The sequence below is a fragment of the Bufo bufo genome, chromosome 4 (genome assembly GCF_905171765.1).
Source record: "Bufo bufo chromosome 4, aBufBuf1.1, whole genome shotgun sequence".
NCBI classification, from domain to species: domain Eukaryota; kingdom Metazoa; phylum Chordata; class Amphibia; order Anura; family Bufonidae; genus Bufo; species Bufo bufo.
Window position 1 is genome coordinate 553,434,724 of NC_053392.1, and position 19,125 is coordinate 553,453,848.

General features: G+C 46.8%; 2 protein-coding genes across 5 annotated transcripts in view; one reads left to right on the forward strand and one right to left on the reverse strand.

The window, feature by feature from the left end:
* AFTPH (aftiphilin) overlaps positions 1–6,701 on the reverse strand; it is a 98,355-nt gene extending 91,654 nt beyond the window's left edge. For 2 of the 3 annotated variants that reach the window (XR_005778515.1, XM_040430112.1), the window contains exon 1: positions 6,474–6,701. The gene's annotated coding sequence lies outside the window, so the exon portion shown is untranslated. The remainder of the gene's footprint in view (positions 1–6,473) is intronic. The other variant, XM_040430114.1, reaches the window with a different exon arrangement.
* Positions 6,702–6,996: 295 nt separating this feature from the next.
* Positions 6,997–18,449, forward strand: SYS1 (SYS1 golgi trafficking protein). Of its 2 annotated transcripts, XM_040430119.1 has the most exons (4): positions 7,002–7,134; positions 12,837–12,885; positions 13,175–13,311; positions 17,113–18,449. In XM_040430119.1, exon 4 carries the CDS (start codon positions 17,163–17,165, stop codon positions 17,637–17,639), a length of 477 nt encoding a protein of 158 aa, XP_040286053.1. In that variant the 5' UTR covers positions 7,002–7,134; positions 12,837–12,885; positions 13,175–13,311; positions 17,113–17,162; the 3' UTR covers positions 17,640–18,449. The 2 variants fall into 2 exon arrangements, with proteins under 2 accessions (XP_040286052.1, XP_040286053.1); XM_040430118.1 differs by lacking the exon at positions 13,175–13,311 and having other exon boundaries at positions 6,997–7,134.
* Positions 18,450–19,125: the final 676 nt, after the last annotated feature.

A 19,125-nucleotide genomic window follows, 5' to 3' on the forward strand; every position in this document is an offset into this window, starting at 1 on the left:
CAGGAATCAGTGGAGACAGTAATGGACTGAATTGCCTGCCCTTCCACTCCAAGAGCGGTGTCTGACATCACAAGCGCGCGCCCGCGCTCCCCACGTACTCCCTGACTCCGCCCCCTCCGGCAATCCTGGGAACTGAGCGCTAAATGCGGCTCATGCCTCCCGATCGGCACCCCTACAGAGGTCAAGGGGTCAAGTAGTGTAATTGAACACGAACCACCTGCGCCATGACAAATACAAAGATGCATGCTGTAGGACGCAATGGACGGGCACTGGCCGTGTGAATTTGGTATCGCGGCGTGGACCCATTGACTTCAATGGGTCCGTAATTTACGGCAAAAGACAGCACACATACGAGTGCTTCCGGGGGCTTCAGATCAGTGTCTCTGCTTTGCATCTTGCGGACCCATTCAAGTCAACGGAATTCACACGGCTGATTTTGATTCGATTTCGATACCATAAAAAAGTATTGCGATACTCAATACCATGCGAAAAAAAATAAAACTTCAAAACAGCAGCGTGCATTACGCATTTTATGGAACATCCGGCCCATAATGGAACAGTCCGATTCTATTTTTTGGGGGGACAATGTTACTACGCAGGTTTTTTTTTTTTTCTGTCACGGCGCTCACCTCCTAGGAGATTTTTAAAAAAATTTTAATAGTTTGGACTTTTCAGACGTGGCGATAAGTAATATTTTATTTATTGTTTATATATTTTATATGTAAGATTTTCCTAAATATAATCCATTTTCTAAATCATATAGTTTTTTTAATAAAATTGAAAAATCCTATAGAATTGTTTATAGTCGCTGCCCATGGATACAGCCACCGATTGCCGGCCGCATCCATGGGCCGCGCCTGCGCACCGCTTACCATGGTGATCTAATGGCCGGCCTGTATTAGATGCTGTGAGCGCGCACGTCGGGGGGCGGCGGCGCATGCGCAGATCAAGTTTACTTCGTGCCACGGCTCCAAACAAAGGAAGATACTTCTGCGCGGGAGCCAGAACACTTCGGTGGATGAAGAGAAGAGTCGGACGTCTTTTGAACAGCCAACGCAGGACATGGGTAAGTATTATTTGTAAATGCCCCACCAATTCCACCAACGATTTACTAATAAAAGCATCATCAATGGGGGCATTATTCTTACTGAGGGGGCACTAATGGGGGCACAACTGGAGGCATTATTCTAACTGGGGGGGCACTAATGGGGGCATTATTTTACCTGGGGGCACAACTGGAGGCATTATTCTTACTGATGGGGGACTAATGGGGGCATTATTTTTCCTGGGGGCACTAATGGGGCAGTATTCTTCTTAGGGGCACCAAAGGGGGCATTATTATTCTTAGGGGCACTAATGGGGGCATTATTGTTCCTGGGGGCACATTTCTGGCAATAAATACTGTGAGGGGGCACATATCTGGCGCAAACTAATTTTAGGTGGCACATAGATGGCAATAAATACTGTGTGGGGGCACATCTCTTTAGAAAATAAAAATTTTTGTCAAGTAAATTAAATATAACATTACTATTCTAATTTTTCTTATTTTATGCTTGTTGATTTGAAGTTTATTTTAAAATAAACATGTTAATTACGTTCACAATAAAGAAAAATTTCTTAACTAAGGCTACTTTCACACTTGCGTTCGGAGCGGATCCGTCTGGTGTCTGTACAGACGTATCCGCTCCTATAATGCAAACGCTTGCATCCGTTCAGAACGGATCCGTCTGAATGGATGCAAATGAATGGGGACGTGTGTTGTCCGTGAAACGCTGACGTGTGAATGAGGCTTTAGTTGTCAAAAAATGCCAGTCCGTATTCCTGTGAGTAGAGTTCTGAAGAGTCTGACAGGCCTGGGTGCAGTTAGTGTAATAATACCTACTAGATTACCAGGGATGGCTCATTGAGATCCGTAATCTGATCTCAATAGCGGGGGAAACGCTTCCGTTTTGTCTCCATTCATTGTCAATGGGGACAAAACTGAACTGAATGAAACGGAGTGCGCCAGAATTTATTCCATTCCGTTTGGTTGCGCTCCCATCACGGACAGAATAACGCTGCAAGCAGCGTATTTCTGTCCGCGATATGGTGCGGAGCAAGACGGATCTGTCCTGGCACACAACGTAAGTCTCTGACACAATAGAAAACTGATCCGTCCCCCATTGACTTTTAATGGGGTTCATGACGGATCCGTCTTTTGTTATATAAGATCTAATACAACCGGATCCGTTCATGACGAATGCAGGTGGTTGTATTAGAAACCACAGGGTGCATTCAAACAACCATATGTATCTTGAGCTTCGCAAAACATGGATCCACAAAAAATACGGATGACACCTGCGTTGCATCCATTTATTTTTGCGGACCCATTATAGCAATGACTTTCTGTCCACAGAATGGACGTGAATTTTGTCATGTTCAGTCTTTTTTTTTTTTTTGCTGTGGAATGGACATACGGATGCGGACAGGACACAATAGGGGAGATTTATCAAAAGTGGTGTAAAGGAAAACTGGCTCGGTTGCCCATAGCAACCATTGGGATTCCACCTTTCGTTTTTGACAGCTCCTTTAGAAAATGAAAGGTGTATTCTGATTGGTTGCTATGGGCATCCGAACCAATTTTCCTTTACACTATTTTTGATAAATCTCCCCCAATGATGTCTGCGAAAAATTGAAATGAACGGTTCCGTGTGCGATCTGCAAAAAATGCAATACAGTCATCTGAATGGGACCTAAACGTGTGGATGGCATTTTTTCCCTATAGTGATGGAAGAACAGTATAACTCTAATATCTCGCGATTTGTAAAAAAAAAAAAAAAAGGCAGAGACACAAAAATGCCACCAAACAGGATAAAAAAAATTAAATAAAAACCTTGCATGCCTATTTCCCATAGACTTTCAGCAAATTTTTGGAGCTGGAGGTTTTTTGTTTTGTTTTTTTTCTGCAAAAAACGCACCAAAATCCCCATGTGTGAATCCATCCTTAGTAAGTTCAACCAAGACAAGTTTTCTCAATGCTCTTAGGGCGCATACACATTCAACGGCTGCTTCTCCCGAAACCCCCGGGTCCATTCATGTTTGGCTCAGCCGACTGTGCATGCGCATTCAGTGGGGAGAGAGGAGAAAACTGCCGCCAGACACTTCCGGTGGAGGCTCATCTCCAGGCAGAACAAAAAGATCAGGCAAAAATATTCAGAGTCGGGAGCCCCCCACACACATCAGACTGTCAGCCGAAGCCACCGTTCTCAGCGGATCTGGCTGATCCATGTGTGCAGTGAAGAACCCCCTTTTATGTCGATGTAGGAACCTTCTTTCCCCTAGAAGTAGAAGATGTCCCCTCGTCACAGTCCTAGGTATAAACGGAGGAGGGGAGAGATCTCTGTACTGACCTTTAAAGGGATTCTGTCACCTGGATTTAGCCTATAGAGCTGCGGACATGCACTACTAGATCGCCGCTAGCACGTCCGCAATATCCATTCCCCATAACTGCGAGTGCTTTTATTCAGTCCAAAAATTTTTTTGATATGTAAATGAGGCAAGTAAGGAGCCCAAGGGGCTGTACTAACGTTTCCAACACTGAAGGAGCCAAGCACCGTCCGCATCCTCCGACGTCACAGAGTTGAAGCGCAGTAATCTCGCGCATGCGCTAGTATGCCACATGTGAGTGCCGGAACGGTGTTCCTTCCCTGAGCTGGCATCAGCCTCAGGGAACGAGCTGTGCATGCACTAGCTGCGAGATTACAGCGCTTCAACTATGTGACATCAGGGGAGCAAGGAGGAGATTCAGGGGATGCGGACGGTGCTGGGCTCCTTCACAGTGTCGGCGTGGCTGGGCGCCATCACAGTGTCGGCGTGGCTGGGCGCCTTCACAGTGTCGGCGTGGCTGGGCGCCTTCACAGTGTCGGCGTGGCTGGGCGCCTTCACAGTGTCGGCGTGGCTGGGCGCCTTCACAGTGTCGGCGTGGCTGGGCTCCTTCACAGTGTCGGCGTGGCTGGGCGCCTTCACAGTGTCGGCGTGGCTGGGCGCCTTCACAGTGTCGGCGTGGCTGGGCGCCTTCACAGTGTCGGCGTGGCTGGGCTCCTGAAACATTGGTAACAGCCCCTTGGGCTCCTTAGGCTACTTTCACACTAGCGTTCGGAGCGGATCCGTCTGATGTTTCATCAGACGGATCTGCTCCGATAATGCAGACGTTTGCATCCGTTCAGAACGGATGCGTCTGCATTAAAACTTAGAAAATTTTCTAAGTGTGAAAGTTGTCTGAGCGGATCCGTTCAGACTTTACATTGAAAGTCAATGGGGGACGGATCTGTTTGAAGATTGAGCCATATTGTGTCATCTTCAAGCGGATCCGTCCCCATTGACTTAAATTGTAAGTGTGGACGGATCCGCTCGCCTCCGCACGGCCAGGCGGTCACCCGAACGCTGCAAGCAGCGTTCAGGTGTCCGCTCACTGAGCGGAGCGGAGGCTGAACGCTGGCAGGCGGATGCATTCTCAGTGGATCCGCCTCCACTGAGAATGCATTGGGGCCAGACGGATGCGTTCGGGGCCGCTCGTGAGCCCCTTCAAACGGTGCGCACGAGCGGACACCCGAACGCTAGTGTGAAAGTAGCTTACTTGCCTTTACATATAAAATCGTTTTTTTGACTGAAAAAAAGCACACAGAGCTATGGGGAATGGATATTGTGGACGTGCTAGCAGTGATCTAGCAGCGCATGTCCGCAGCTCTGTAGGCTCAAACTAGCTGACAGAATCCTGAGTCCATAACTCTATGGATAAAGAGAAATTGGTTCCAAAGCCCCAACATGTCTTCCCAAGATAAGAAAAATAAGCAGATAACTACTACAGATAAAGCGAATCCTTCCACGTGACCGTCAGGAGTGGAAATCACCTTCTATGGTGAGGACAGGAGCTTCTTCAGGATCCTGTATAGCACAGCGACCGGAAAATAAAATGGAGCTGTCCGCACCTGACCACCATCCTGACAGAGGGCAGTGCAGAACATGTAGTACCGCCCTGTACTGTAAAGAGGCGCTACTGAGATAACCAATACAAGTGTATTACCAGAGAAATGGTCATGCAGGTTGGTTGACCTGAGGCATTGTATGTGGTCTAGTCCAGTGTTTCCCAACCAGTGTGCCTCCAACTGTTGCAAAACTACAACTCCCAGCATGCCCGGACAGGCATAAATGTTAGTAACTTTGCTGAGGGCCGCCGTCACTCCCAAATAAAACAAAGGGTCTTGTAATAACCCTAATTTTGATAATCTTTCTGGGATCTGTAGTCCCCCCCCCCATTCCAGTTATTACTTTAGTTGCCCTCCTCCGGACCCTCCCCAGCTCTGCTATGTTTGCCTTGTGCACAGGAGCCCAGAATTAGGGATCATTCACACGCCTATATTTTCATTCTGTGTCCGTTCCGGTTTTTTTGCAGCCCGTATGCTGAAACATTCACTTCAATGGGTCCGCAAAAAAAACCTGAAATGGCTCAGTGTGCATTCCCTTTCCATATGTTCGCAAGTAAAAAAAAAAAAAGAAGAACTTTTGCGGACAAGGACAGGCATTGTTACAACGGATTTGTATTTTCTGGACCGCAAAATACATAAGGTGGTGTGCAGTACTCCATGTGCGGTTTGACTACAGATTTATGAAGCGGCAGGGCTACGCTGCAGGAACCAACAGCGCGTGAAACCGACCTACAGAACGCGAGAAGCGTCTCCTGCTGTTCTGCAGAACGTCACACCTGTTGTCAGACACCAGCCCCATCAACATGTAGAAAACCTCAGATAAAACCGCCTTCAGAGTAACTTTACACCTGACAGTGCCGCACATCTCACCCTGTGGCCCCTGGCTCCGCCGGCCGTCATCTGCCCGGGTACTGCGTAATGTCAGGGCCTCGTCTGCATAGGATTATCATCACCCTCCATGATGAGCCCCACGTGTGGCGCCACCTCTCTGCTGCGGAGTTAGTGGGTCTGGCATGGGGGCTATATGTGGGGTCCCCATAACATGTCAGCAATAAAGAGTGCCACAAACGCCCCCGATTTCCCAGCGGCCGGACATATTATGCTCGGGAAGGGGCCTGCCCACTGCAATATGGCAGACAGAAAAACAATGAGCCAGTGAGCAAACACATCCTAAATTAAAGGGGCTGTCCAGGATTAGTAAAACAGCGCCTCCCCTGGTCAGGGACCGGTACTGCAGCTCACCTCCACTGACAGGGATGAGCTGTAATACCACATGCCGCCTGTGGACAGGCATGGCGCTGTTCTAGAAAAGGGGGCTGGTTTACTAACTGTGAAGAAGCCCTTTAACCCTGTACTTCCTCTCGTCACCCAGTTCTACAGCAGGTAGTGAAACAGGTGCTACATACGGAAGCCTCTGCAAGGACTACGTGGTAATACTCCTCCCAGGGTAACGCTGGGGGAAGTTGTCAGGTGCTGTCATGGTGTGTCCAAGGTGTCAGCTCATCTCACCTTGTCCCCTTCTCCCGGGCCGCACAGCTCGGAGGGGCCACTCATGTCGGTGCCCGGTATAGCCCGTGCTCTCCGCCACTTGTACGGCCGGGACGTGGTAATCTACCGGTCACCGCAGAGATTTCCGCAGCTCCACTCGCCAGGTAATCCCGAACCCAGGAAGCGGCAACAACACCTCACAGCTCCCAACTCCTCCCACTCCCGGATCCGCCTTCCCGTCATCCACCGCGTTCAGCTGTAAGAGGCGGAGAAGCCGAACCGCTGCGCAGGAAAAGACGGAAGTGGAAGAGCAGAGAAGGGCGGAAGCGTCGAAGCTGTCAGGCTCCCTTTGCCAGCTTGTCGTCACTTCCTTTGGCGGCGTGACGTCGGCTTCCGGTGGCTGGACTAGAGAGTCACGAGTTTAGGGGCGGGCCGAGAATTAGTGTTGCGTTGTCCTGGAGAGAGAAGTTTGTGTCACGTGACGTTCATGGCTTTTGGAGTGGGTTGCGTAATCACCGGAACTGTGTGATGTGTACTGGGTGACGTCATATCCGTCACGGAGCTGTAGCTGGTGGCTAGAGCGGAAGTGACGCGTTTGTGCGGCCGGTGTGATGGCTGGAGACGGAGGAGGAGGCCGGAGTTGTTGAAGTCGAAGGCGTCAGCTGTGTGCGGAGACAATGCGGTGAGGAACGGCCAGCTCTGGCTTCTCGGCCTGCCTCCTAGCGCCAAAGAGCTGCGATTTGTATGCATTTCCCAATTCTCTCCCCCTTTTTTTTTTAATCTGCTTTATTGAAAAGGTTCCGAAGTTGTGTAGGAATGTTAGATTAAGGTATACTGGGCTGAGACACTAAGGCTGCTGTGCTGCCACCCATGCTTTACACTGCATCTCTTCTTTACCTGTCAGGACATGGAGAGCTTCTCCAGGACTAGCAAAAGAGACAAGTTTGATTAGTGGGGAGTCAGGAGTTCCCCTTTAATGTGGAAATCTATTGCATTGTGCCTGAAGGCAGTGTCGCATTAGGTGTCTCACACATCTGTCTCCGTGGTGACTTCATCCGTGACACAATAGTCAGTGGTTCACCCGTGAAGTATCAGTGTTTGGTCCATGTGTCAATGTTTTTGTCCTCCACCTGTCATCCATGTTCCATGGACACTGCTAGGCTGAAAGGGGACTTATAAAGCATCTCCTACCAATGCTCCGGATGTCCTCTGTGTCGGTGGTCTTCATGGACCCATAGGACACTGCCACACTTTGCAGCTGTGCTGCGTTTTAGGTGCAGCAAAAAATGTATCCAAAAAAACACAAGCCGTTTTTGCAAGAACGTACCTGTGGTTAGGCTGCATTTTCTTCCAGCCAAGGGGGAAAAAAGCAAATCGCACACAACAAACCTGAAATACATTAATTACCAAATAAAGGTATATTAAAGTAGCACTTCCACAAAAATCTTTATTCTCTGGCCCATTAGAAAGGTACATGATGTAAACTGTAGTGAATGTAATCTTCTTACCATGGTCTGTATTTGTGAGTTACCCCCTCCCTTCTGATCCTCAGCTGTGTCATGTGACCAACTCTCAGATCTCCGATTGACACGGGACAGGAAGTCAGTTACTTCTCTCTTCACCCCTGCTTTACTCCAAAACACCAGTAATTGTCTGGCAGCTGTCTCTAACATCATGTCCTCTGTGTATCTAAAACTGAACTTCGTCCTGTTTAAAGGATAACTGTCACATTTAGACCCTAATTTCAATTTTCATATATGTAGTTACTAATAACATGATATTCCAGGATCAGTTACTATTAGACTGACTTACCCCATATTTAATAAGATTCAGCTCTTAGCAACCAGTCATAAAACTGCAATTTCACTATTCAGTTAAGATGGCCGCCACTGCCCTCACCCAGAGGCTAATCCCGCCTGCCCTCATTAGCCAGTAACAATAGCCCCCCAAAAGTGTCAGTAACCAGATCCCTCCCCCCTAAAGGGTTAATCTCCTGCAGCACAAAGGGGTCCTCTTACCACATGTTGCTTTCATTTATACACTGAGCAGACGGCAGATCTCCCTTCCCTGGTCTGCGCTGATTCAACTCTGCATTCTCCAGCTCTGCTGAGTGAGGGAGCGTCTGCCAAGTGCAGGGACAGGGAGAAGTGCACACAGCCCAGGCACTGTTATCAGCTGCTGGGGAGGACCTGGCTTTAATCATTTACTTACAGTCCCTGACTGTCAGTAATGTGACCCTGCACGCTGCGTGCTACTGCATCCTCTGTCCTTCAACAGATAGACGGACCATGCCTAGCAACCCTATTTAAGCACAGGTAAAAGTAGGCAGTACAGGGAACAAAAATGTGGAATTAGGGGGTAATTGACTACACAGTGAAAATTTTAAATAGGGCCACCAAGGTGATATTAATCACCACAATCCAATACTCCCAACAAAAAAAAATATGACAGTTATACTTTAAGTGAGTGGGGCTGAGCAGCCATACCAAACATGGCCATTACCAAATGTACGGCGCTGTGCTTCATCATCAATATGTAAATCCTGGAAAACCCCTTTTAAGTTTTAATTAGACAATATTGATGACTTGGGGTGCATTCATACAACCGTATAAATTGATCCACATCCGTTCCGCACCTATTCATTTCAATAGGGTCGCAAAAGATGCGGACAGCACAGCGCGTGCTGTCCACATCCGTTGTTCCTTTCTGCGGCCCCACAAAAAATATAGAACATGTCCTATTCTTGTCTGCAACTGCGGACAAGAATAGGCATTCTCTGTATAGTGCCGGCCATGTGCGGACTGCAAAATACTTACCGTTGTGTGAATTCACCCTTAACCTGATGTTAGGTCATTAGTATGTAAGTCCCAGAAAACCCAATATGAATAATATATGACATTCAATATTTTTATACTGGAGATGAAGCTAGTTCCGACTCCGCAGCCCTTGTATTAATGTTTCAGAAATGTATATACTGGTAAAACATCTTACATCTTGTATAATGAAAGGTTCAGATATTATCACTGATTCAAGATCTCTGTTTGCTGTCCGAGGATGGCATTTTTCTTTATGGAAGACTTAGAGTAAAGGAGAAGGGATGTAGTGTATGTAAGAAGAAGCCTACTTCTGCCTGGGCAAAACCCCTATGTAATTAATGGAAGAGGAAGCTCCATCTTATATGGGCAGCATAAAACAGATGATACGTGAAGAGGTCAGCGAGTCGGTTAGCGGTCTGAGAAAGCACCGCCCCAGTACTTCCACAGCTGCTGCAAAAGACTCCCCCTCCAGTGATGGTGAGATACTTTCTGGTCTGGAGGAAGGAGGAGAGTGGGGATCAATAGGGAGACTACTTTTTCATGTGGAAAATACTAACTCCCTTGTAAAGGCGGTTCGGGCCACTATGGGGTTGGACGATCAGAGGCCACACATTCAGTTCAGGACTCTGTTTGAAGGGTTAGCTCCCAAGAAGAGGAAGGTGTTTGATGTGCATAAGAACATTCAAGATGTGATTGCCAGAGAATGTAAAAGGCTGGATAGGACGTTTTTCGTCCCTTCTTCGGTGAAGTAAAAGTATCCGTTTGAAGAGGCGTTGTCTGCCCCCTGGGATAAGACCCCAAAGCTTGATGCCCTAGTAGCTAAAATGTCCAAAAAAGCCGCACCCCCCCCCCCTTCCCCCCCCCTTTGAGGACATGGGTTTGCTCAAGGACCCGATGGATAGGAGAGCAGAGGTTTATTTAATGAAAATTGGGAAGCCTCTGCGGCGGCTTTTAAACCTGCTATTGCCGCTACGTCTGTTGCCAGATCACTAAAAGTGTGGATGGGGGGAATTAGAGGCTCACATTAAAGGAGGTACCTTAGGGAGCAGGTTTTGTCTTCCTTCCCTGTTATAAGTAATGTCTTGGGTTTCTTAGCTGACGCTTCTGTGGATACCTTTAGACTATTCCAGGGGTGGAATGGGCCCAGTAACATTCAAGGCTTCTTCAGCTTCAGATCCTGCGAGATTGGGACAGAAGTCTCCCCTCTCTGGACTCGGAGAGAGATGAGTTCCTTGGACCAGGGAGGCGGTTCTCCCCTTAACCACGGATGCGATCCCTTCCGTTTGGGGAGCACATGTGGGGTCCCTGCTATTGCAGGGGATTTGGGACAGCAAATCTCTGTCCCATTCGCACAATTTTAGGGAATTGGATGCCATCAGGATAGCCTTAGTACAGAGTCTCCCGACCATCAGAGGCAGGAATGTAAGGGTCTATTCGGACAACACAACAGCAGTGGCCTATATCAATCGGCAGGGAGGTACAAGAGCTCGGGGCCTAATGTCTCTCTCCCATCAGATTTTCAGCCTCGCAGAAGCTTCTCTATTATCTCTTTCTGCAGTACGTCTAAGGGGTTCGGACAACGTTAAAGCAGACTTCCTTAGTCATCCTCAACTATTCCAGGGAGAGTGGTCCTTGGATCAGGAGGTTTTCAATCAGGTGACAGCATTATGGGGTACTCCAGAGATGGATCTCTCTGCCACCAGGGCAAACAGGAAGGAAGAAGTCTTCTTTTCCCTTTCTCCGGTGGAGCATCCGAGAGCTGTGGATGCGCTGGCTCAAACTTGGAGGCAGGGTCTTCTGTATGCCTTCCCCCCACTATGCTACCAAGAGTCCTCAAGAAAATCAGAGAGGAGGCGGCCACGGTAATAGTTATAGCTCCCTTTTGGCCGAGAAGAGTGTGGTTTTCCTGACTCGACAAGATGTCCATAGCAACACCATGGGTGCTTCCATAGTCTCAGGAGCTTCTGTCCCAGGGTCCAGTTTTTCACCCAGAGGTGAAGATTCTGCACCTGACTGTCTGGTTATTGAAAGGGAGATTTTAAAGAAAAGAGGTCTCTCCAAGGATGTAGTTGGCACTCTCTTGGCCAGTCGGAAGGAGGTCACTTCTGAGATCTACCTTAGGGTTTGGAAAACCTTTTTCGGATTCGCCAAGAAACCCGTGTCTGGGCTAGAAGCTCCTGACATCCCGCTAGTATTAGATTTCCTACAGGAAGGACAGAACAAAAAAACTTAAAGTCCAGATTTCAGCATTAATTGCCTTATTTGAGTTTAAGTTAGTGGAACATCCGCTGTAAAAATTGAATTTCTTTAGCCATTTTCTTTAGCCTACTCTTCTGAGGGGATTGATCCACCCTCTAAGGGGCCCACTCTACAAGATCAGTTTCCACGTCTTGGGCAGAGAGAGCTTCTGCCTCTATAGAGCAGATTTGTAAGGCAGCTACCTGGAGCTCCCCACATACGTTATAGACTACCTTCTAATGTAGTCGTAAGGTACTTAAGTAAATGTCTGACATGTCGTAGTTTTATTCCAATAGCCTCTCGCTGTGCGCTGCCGGAACTCCGTCCCGACCCCATTATAGTCAATGGGGACGAGCGGCAGTCCAGGGGCACACGTTCACTAGCGGCAGGACGGATCCCACAGGCTGTTCACCAGCCGTGCCGCTAGTGTGAAAGGACTGGAGATAGAGGGGATGATCGCTCCTTTTAAAAGGCGGTTCTGGTTCCTGTGTCCTGTCCTGAGGAGAAGGAGGCGGTCTCTCCAGGGGTGCTGTCATAGGTTCAAAGAAAACCGATTACCGGTAATTGTAATCCAATATTATTATTTTTTAATCCCAAGGAAAACCTATACAGACCTAAGATTTATCACATCTAAGGGTTTGCTGCAGTTGTGTCCTAGGTAGATTATACTTTGTGAAGTGAACGGGCTGGACTGAAGGCTGAGATGTTTTACCTGCAGTGACACATTGTAGCAGACTGTTAATATAACATGGAATGAGTGTCTCACAGATTAAGGCTACTTTCACACTAGCGGCAGGACGGATCCAACAGACTGTTCACCCTGTCGGATCCCTCCTGACGCTATTTCGCTGGACCGCCACTCCGTCCCCATTGACTATAATGGGGACCGGGGGGGGGGCGGAGCTCCGGCGCAGCACGGCGAGAGGCCGCCAGACTAAAAGTACTGCATGTCCGACTTTTTAGTCCGACGGCCTCTCACCGTGCACTGCCATACTGCGCTGGAGCTCCGCCCCCGTTATAGACAGTGAGGACGGAGCGGCGGCACGGCGAAATAGCGGCAGGACGAATCCAACAGGGTGAACAGCCTGTTGGATCCGTCCTGCCGCTAGTGTGAAAGTACCCTAACTAGATTGGCTACAATTGTATCAAACTCGGTTGTAGGAGAGTTCTAGGAGTTTCAGCATCTGGATGGATTGACGGCAAACAGATCTTTACAATTAAACATTTAAAAGTATGTTGCAAAGAAACATGCCTTTTCATTATTCAGGGATTGTAGGTAATTTTTATTATTTTTTGTCTTTTATATGGTTCATTATTTTTTTTTTTTTAGGCCTCTTACATATCTTCCAGTTTCTTTAGCAAGAGGAAGTTAATTCCAGGTAAGAAACCGCTCCTTTCATTTACTACAGTGTAAAGTCTATCTCCTGAGATGCTGTGTCATTGACAGTACTGCATGTAAATACACACTTGGGGTACAGCCCCTGGCTTATAATAAGTTTCCATGCACACTTGGTTTCCTTAAAGGGGGTCGTCTCACTTTAGCAAATGGCATTTATCATGTAGAGAAAGTTACCACAAGGCACTTACTAATGTATTGTGATTGTCCATAATGCTTCCTTTGCTGGTTGGATCCATTGTTCCATCACATTATACACTGCTCGTTTCCAGGAGTTACGACCACCGCTGCAGGTCAGGATGGGAGCTGCTACTCATGTGTGCCTATGTGGGCTACCACTGTCCCGTCCACCGGAGAGGCTGGCGATTTTGCTGTAGTGTGCAAGCACGGCCACTGCTGCTGGATTGCTGTAAGGAGGGAATATAAACAATTACATTAGTAAATGCTTTGTACTAAAGGGGTCACTGATTTCCAACCAATCTGATACTGATGACCTATCCAGACGATAGGTCATCTTTAAAAAAAAAAAAAAAAGTCTCAGAAAAACCCCTTAGGGGTGAGTTCACATCGTGCAGTACTTTTTTTCTTTTTTCTGTCTGAAATAACAGGTCTTTGACGGAAATGGCTCATACGGATGGTAAATGTGCATAAATGATGCACAAGATCTTGTTTTTTTTTTTATATATATATATATTATATACACACACACACAGGATCTTTTTTTCTACTCTTCTGGTGGATCAGAAGAATGAAAAAAAAAAAACTGTGATGTGAACTCACCCTTACTTTGTTTACAGAGTGCTATACAATCAAATCTGGGGTTTAAAAATGGAACCCTCTTGGAACCATGGAAATGGAAAAATGGAACCATGTTGGCGGACACTTAACCCCTCAGATGCCGCAGTGAATTCCAAATACGGCATTTGAGAGCTTTGCCCCGTAGCACTGTGCTACGATTGAGGGAGCCGTTCAGTTGATGTGGCAGCCTCAGGCCTTCAACAGGTTCCAAGGCCTACTACAGAGAGATGCGGCAGGGCTCATTAGGGACATAGCTATTCTCTCATAGACGGCAATGTTAATTCATTGCAGTCTATGGGAGATTTGATCAGACAATATCATGTTTTTAAAAATTTACACTCCAACATTGAAATTGCAGCACTAAGAAGGAAAGTCTCGGAATTACGGAAATATCTCAATTTGTTCAGTATTGAGTAGGAGTGCAATGGGCAGGAGTACACTCAATGACACATTTTGGCATGCTATCAGTGAGGTTATTAAAGGGTATGACTGTCGTAAAACCCCTTTAATGCTTGTCTGAGGAATGTTTTGCCACTCCAAATGCAGTTGGGCACGCCAACCGTAAAAGAGTGGGCCAGACCTGCCAACCCAGTGTGGAGATGATGCTCACCTGAACCCTGCCACTGGATTCGTTCTGTTGGGCACCTGGGCTGGCAGCTTTGCCCCCACATGCGCTGAGGACAACATCCGTTTAATGGTTGTCTGAGGAATGTTCTGCCATGCTGATTGCAGTGGGGCACGGAAATCATCAAGATTCACTGCTGGCTGCTCTCTTTGCAATTGCTGACCTATGACATTCCATATGTGCTGGATGGAAGACAATTCCAGAGAAGCTGCATTTCATGTTAGCACTTTTTGGCCACACAGGCTGCTCACAGTAGCACAAGCAACATGCAGCCTGGCATTGTCCTGTTGAAAAATGACTCCTGGAACACTGTGAAGAAATGGCCGTACCACTGGTTCCACGACCAAATCAATGTAACGCCAAACTGTTATTGTACCTGAAATGAAGGCTAAAGGACTCTCCGGCAAACATTATGACACTTCACATCATAATCCTGGTAGTAGCATCGGTGTGATGAGGCCTTCATTCACAAAGGAACTTCATGCCATTGCCCTTGTGATCTCCAGACCAATCTCTGGCTATCATTGTGTCTGAGACAAAAGCAGGACTCCATTGCCATCTTGCTGTGCACCATGATAGTCTTTGAGGTCAGTGGAACACCTGTAGCTGGACATCTGGCTCCTAGCCTAATGTCATGCAGATGCATTCTGATGATTTGGGTAGACCCTGTTGCTGCCCTAGGCTTGGGATGTGACGTCCCATTTCACTTGCAGTACAGTGTGGATCCCTACACGTTATTCTTCTAATCAGACGATCCGTTGCGCAGAGGTTCACCTCTGTGCACGTCTTGCTGTCATTCCAGTTTGTCGTTGTTCTACCAATCACTAGGACATGCAGTGTTGACCAGTGCTGACATCTCGGCCTAGGCGTGTAGCGGTCTGCTGAAGTGATAAACCAAGGTCTCTCAGTTCAAGGATTCTGTCCCTCTCAGTATGGGACATGTGGCGATAACTGACGAACAGGAGGCATCGCACAATTACCCCATACGACTTGATTCAATTGTTGAGGTTTCATGTGGCTTAAAATGTTTTACTTTTAATCCAGCTTTTTATGCCCCTCTGACATGCCACAGATTGGAGCTAGGTGCTTGAAAGTTTGATCCTCTGCAGATCTTAACACCACCTGCTACTTCCTCGATTTGTATAACCTTGTGGCTTGTCCGTTTTGGTGTTGCAATTTCAACATTGAGGAGTGTATAAATATATATAAAAAAAAAAAAACTTTATCCCCACATTAAAAGTATAGATCATAGGTATTGCTGCTTCCCAAATCCCCAAACTATTAAAATGTAAATGTTTGTGAAGCAGCACAAGATCCATTTGTGCAAACGCTGCTCAGTAACTTGGTGCCTGCGCAGTGAATCAAAAATGCATTCTGGTAACTATTAATTTTTCTCAGCATGATAAACCCCATCGGTCAATATGCCTGGTTTAATAGGGTTGTTCATGCTGACTCTCTTTAAAAATGCTATATGTACATAAAACTGGAAATTAAATAAGTTGTCAGAGTTTGAAATAAAAAAAGGGAAGCAGCAAGTGGTCTTAAAGGGTAACTCATGTTTTCATCAAAAAATCTATTTTAGTATATGTTACTGCTGCAGCAGCATTATGCATAAAGCAATCTTTAGATTCTTCATACCGCTGTTTTCCTTGAGTTTTTCACCTTAGTTACGGCTGTTTAAACATTTACAATATGAGGACCTTCTCAAGATGGCTCCTCTGCCAGTTCTCTGAGGCCAAAACTGCATTCCCTGAGGTCACATACACACTTGCTGTAGCCAGCAGCTTCCCGCCAGCCAATCAGATTGGATTACTGAGAGACACGCCTCCTCACTCTGCAGCCTAATGCAGGCCTGATGTGTGAAGGACCGCCCCTCTGTCTTCCTGTCGTCTTAGCCGGAGACAGACAAGCCATAGCAACTGTCTTTTAAGGGAGCAGTGGAAAGGGACAGAGGACATTAATGAAAGTTGTTATTATAAGGTAATTACAGATCTTTTGACAATCATTGACAGACTAACTCAGGTATACATGCCTAGCTCTAATAAACTAGCAAATAAAAATAATATGACAGTTACCCTTTTAATAACAGAAATCAGTGCAGTCCAGGTCAGACCTAAAGGCAGTCCTGCTGGTTTTTGTTTACAGGCTACCAGTGATGACATGCTTTACCAGCATGCGAGAGCTGCAGCCATTCTGTGGCCTCAGCAGTCACGTGCCATAGTTACTGACATCACTGCAGAGCTAATTAATGTTCCAGCACAGCATGCCGTTGCTGGCAGCCTATAAACAAAGACTGATGGGATCGGCGCTGCACTGGATTGGCTGGGGTTTGAAGAGGTGAGCGCAGGGCATAGCAAAAGCACAGCTCCTCTGTGTCTCGTTATCCTTTCTTCATGTGTCTTCCATGCATTTGCTTTAGGCCTCATGCACATGACTGTACACATTTTTTTGCGGACTGCAAAATACATATCGTCTGTATTTTTTTGTGGACCCGTTGACTTCAATGTGTCCATGGTCTGCATATTGCTGCCAAATATAGGACATGTTCTACCTCTTTGTGCAACTGACATGTGGATGTGGAAAGCACACAGATCCAGTCCTTTAAAAAAGATCGAACATGTCTGCAAAAAGCGGACCATGGACCCATGGAAGTTGATAAGTCGGCAAAACAAATGCAGACCGCGCATGGACAGTATCTGTAAAACAGAAACGGTCATTTGCACAGGGCCTTATCCAATGAATATATTGTTTTTTACATGATCTGATGCTTCTTTCTATCCCATCCAGCAATCATTTTTCTGAGGTCCACCCCCGTGTCGTAGCTGAAAGCCAGTACCATGAGAATGGCCGGACAGTTCCGAAGCTACGTGTGGGATCCCGTCCTGATCATTTCTCAGATAGCATTAATGCAGTTCATCTACTACGGCTGCCTGGGCCTCTGGATCGCATTGCTGGACGCCTTGATTCACTACAGTCCTTCTCTCGACCAGTTATTTAATTGTGAACTCCTGGGATTTTCTTCTGTACACGGGAGGATCTCCATGATGGCTTTCATCTTAAACTCTTTAACCTGCGCCTTGGGACTTCTCTACTTTATCCGCAGGGGAAAGCAGTGCCTGGATTTCACTGTGACAGTCCATCTGTTTCATATGGTGGGATGTTGGATATATAACGCTCACTTCCCTAGCACAATCACCTGGTGGCTACTGATGTTTGTATGCATTGGCCTAATGGCAGTGACTGGCGAGTATCTGTGTCTGCGGACTGAACTCAACGAGATCCCCCTCAACTCTGCACCCAAGTCTAACGTGTAAACTGTTTTAACCCAGCATACCTCTCCTGTTTCTTATACTTCAGTATTTATCCTCCACACTGTTAGATCTGCTAATGGTTACTGGAGTTTGGTTAAAACGACTTCTAGAATTGAAGCTACGGAATGACGGAGATCATGGAGTATACAAGCTGTGAGCGAGTATGTCTGTGTAACCTTTCAGCACTTGCATTACACACTCAAGGTTTTGGTTGTTTTTACGGATTGGTAATAATTACGTCCACCTTGACCTTCTTGTAGATTCTTTGTCATCTTAAACTTGCAGGAAGTTTCTTGGAAGAGAATGAAAGTTTTCCGCATCATCATTTTCTCAAAAAGGTCCATTTACAAGTGGCGGGAAAAGAAAAAAGCAAATGGATAGAGATGCCAATAAAAAGAACATGGTATAGATACTATTCTGGTATAGTACACAAGAGAGTCATTGACATTGTGACATTCTTAGTATGGTTCTATTTCAACCAGGGGAGGGCGGAAGACAGGGTTGTAAAGGAGGTGGGATATATGTAGGCCCATTGCTTTTCCCTTCTCTAAAGAGGCCTTGCCCTGTCCTTTGTTAGTTGGTGTCACAAGAAGAGAAGACACAATATGAGGGTGGTTATACACTGTTCCTATGACTTGGGCTATGTCCAGGGCTTGATGAGGTTTTAGGCATAGATTCTACCATGTTCGTACCCCATCTGCATGCAGATTAAAGGGAACCTGTCAACTGTATGCTGATCTCACTGAGGGCAGCATAAAATAGTGAGACGCACTGATTTCAGCGGTGTGTCACTCATCAGCTAAAAGTAAGTGGTTGCTGAGAACCAGCATCATAATCATTATAGAACAGGCCTTGAAAAGAGTCAAATCTACCTGAGAAGAGTCCTGGTTATTCATAATCTCCTGCTCTCTCACCCATCTGCTGATGATTGGCAGTTCTCTCCTAGAGAGAAAGGGAGAAAACTAGGTAGAAGACTGTCAGCCATCAGCAGGTGGGCAGGAGAGCAGGAATTCATGAATAACCAGGACTCTTCTCAGGTGGCCGGGACTCTTTTCCAGGCCCAGTCTGCAATGACTGATGTTGGTTCTCGGCAACCACTTACTTTTAACTTTGCACACGATCGTATCAGTTTCTTGAGGGCTGCAAATTACAGATCCGCAAAACATGGATATGGACCTTCTGCGCTCCGCATTTTGCAGATCGGAATGTCCGGCCTTATAGAAATGCATAATCTTGTCTGCAAAACGGACAAGAATAGGACATGTTCTATTTTTTATTTTTTTGCTGGGGCGCGGAACGGAAATGAATGGGTCCACATCCGATCTGAACTGAAAATACGGTCATGTGCATGAGGCCTAATGCTGTGCGCTCCTGTCAGTGGAAGGGAGATCAGAACGAGACCTCCCACTGATGCCAGCTGCGAGTGTTTTACATTGAACTCGCTCATGTGTCTGGCCTTATGGCCACCGCTGCAGAAATCAGGATCTGC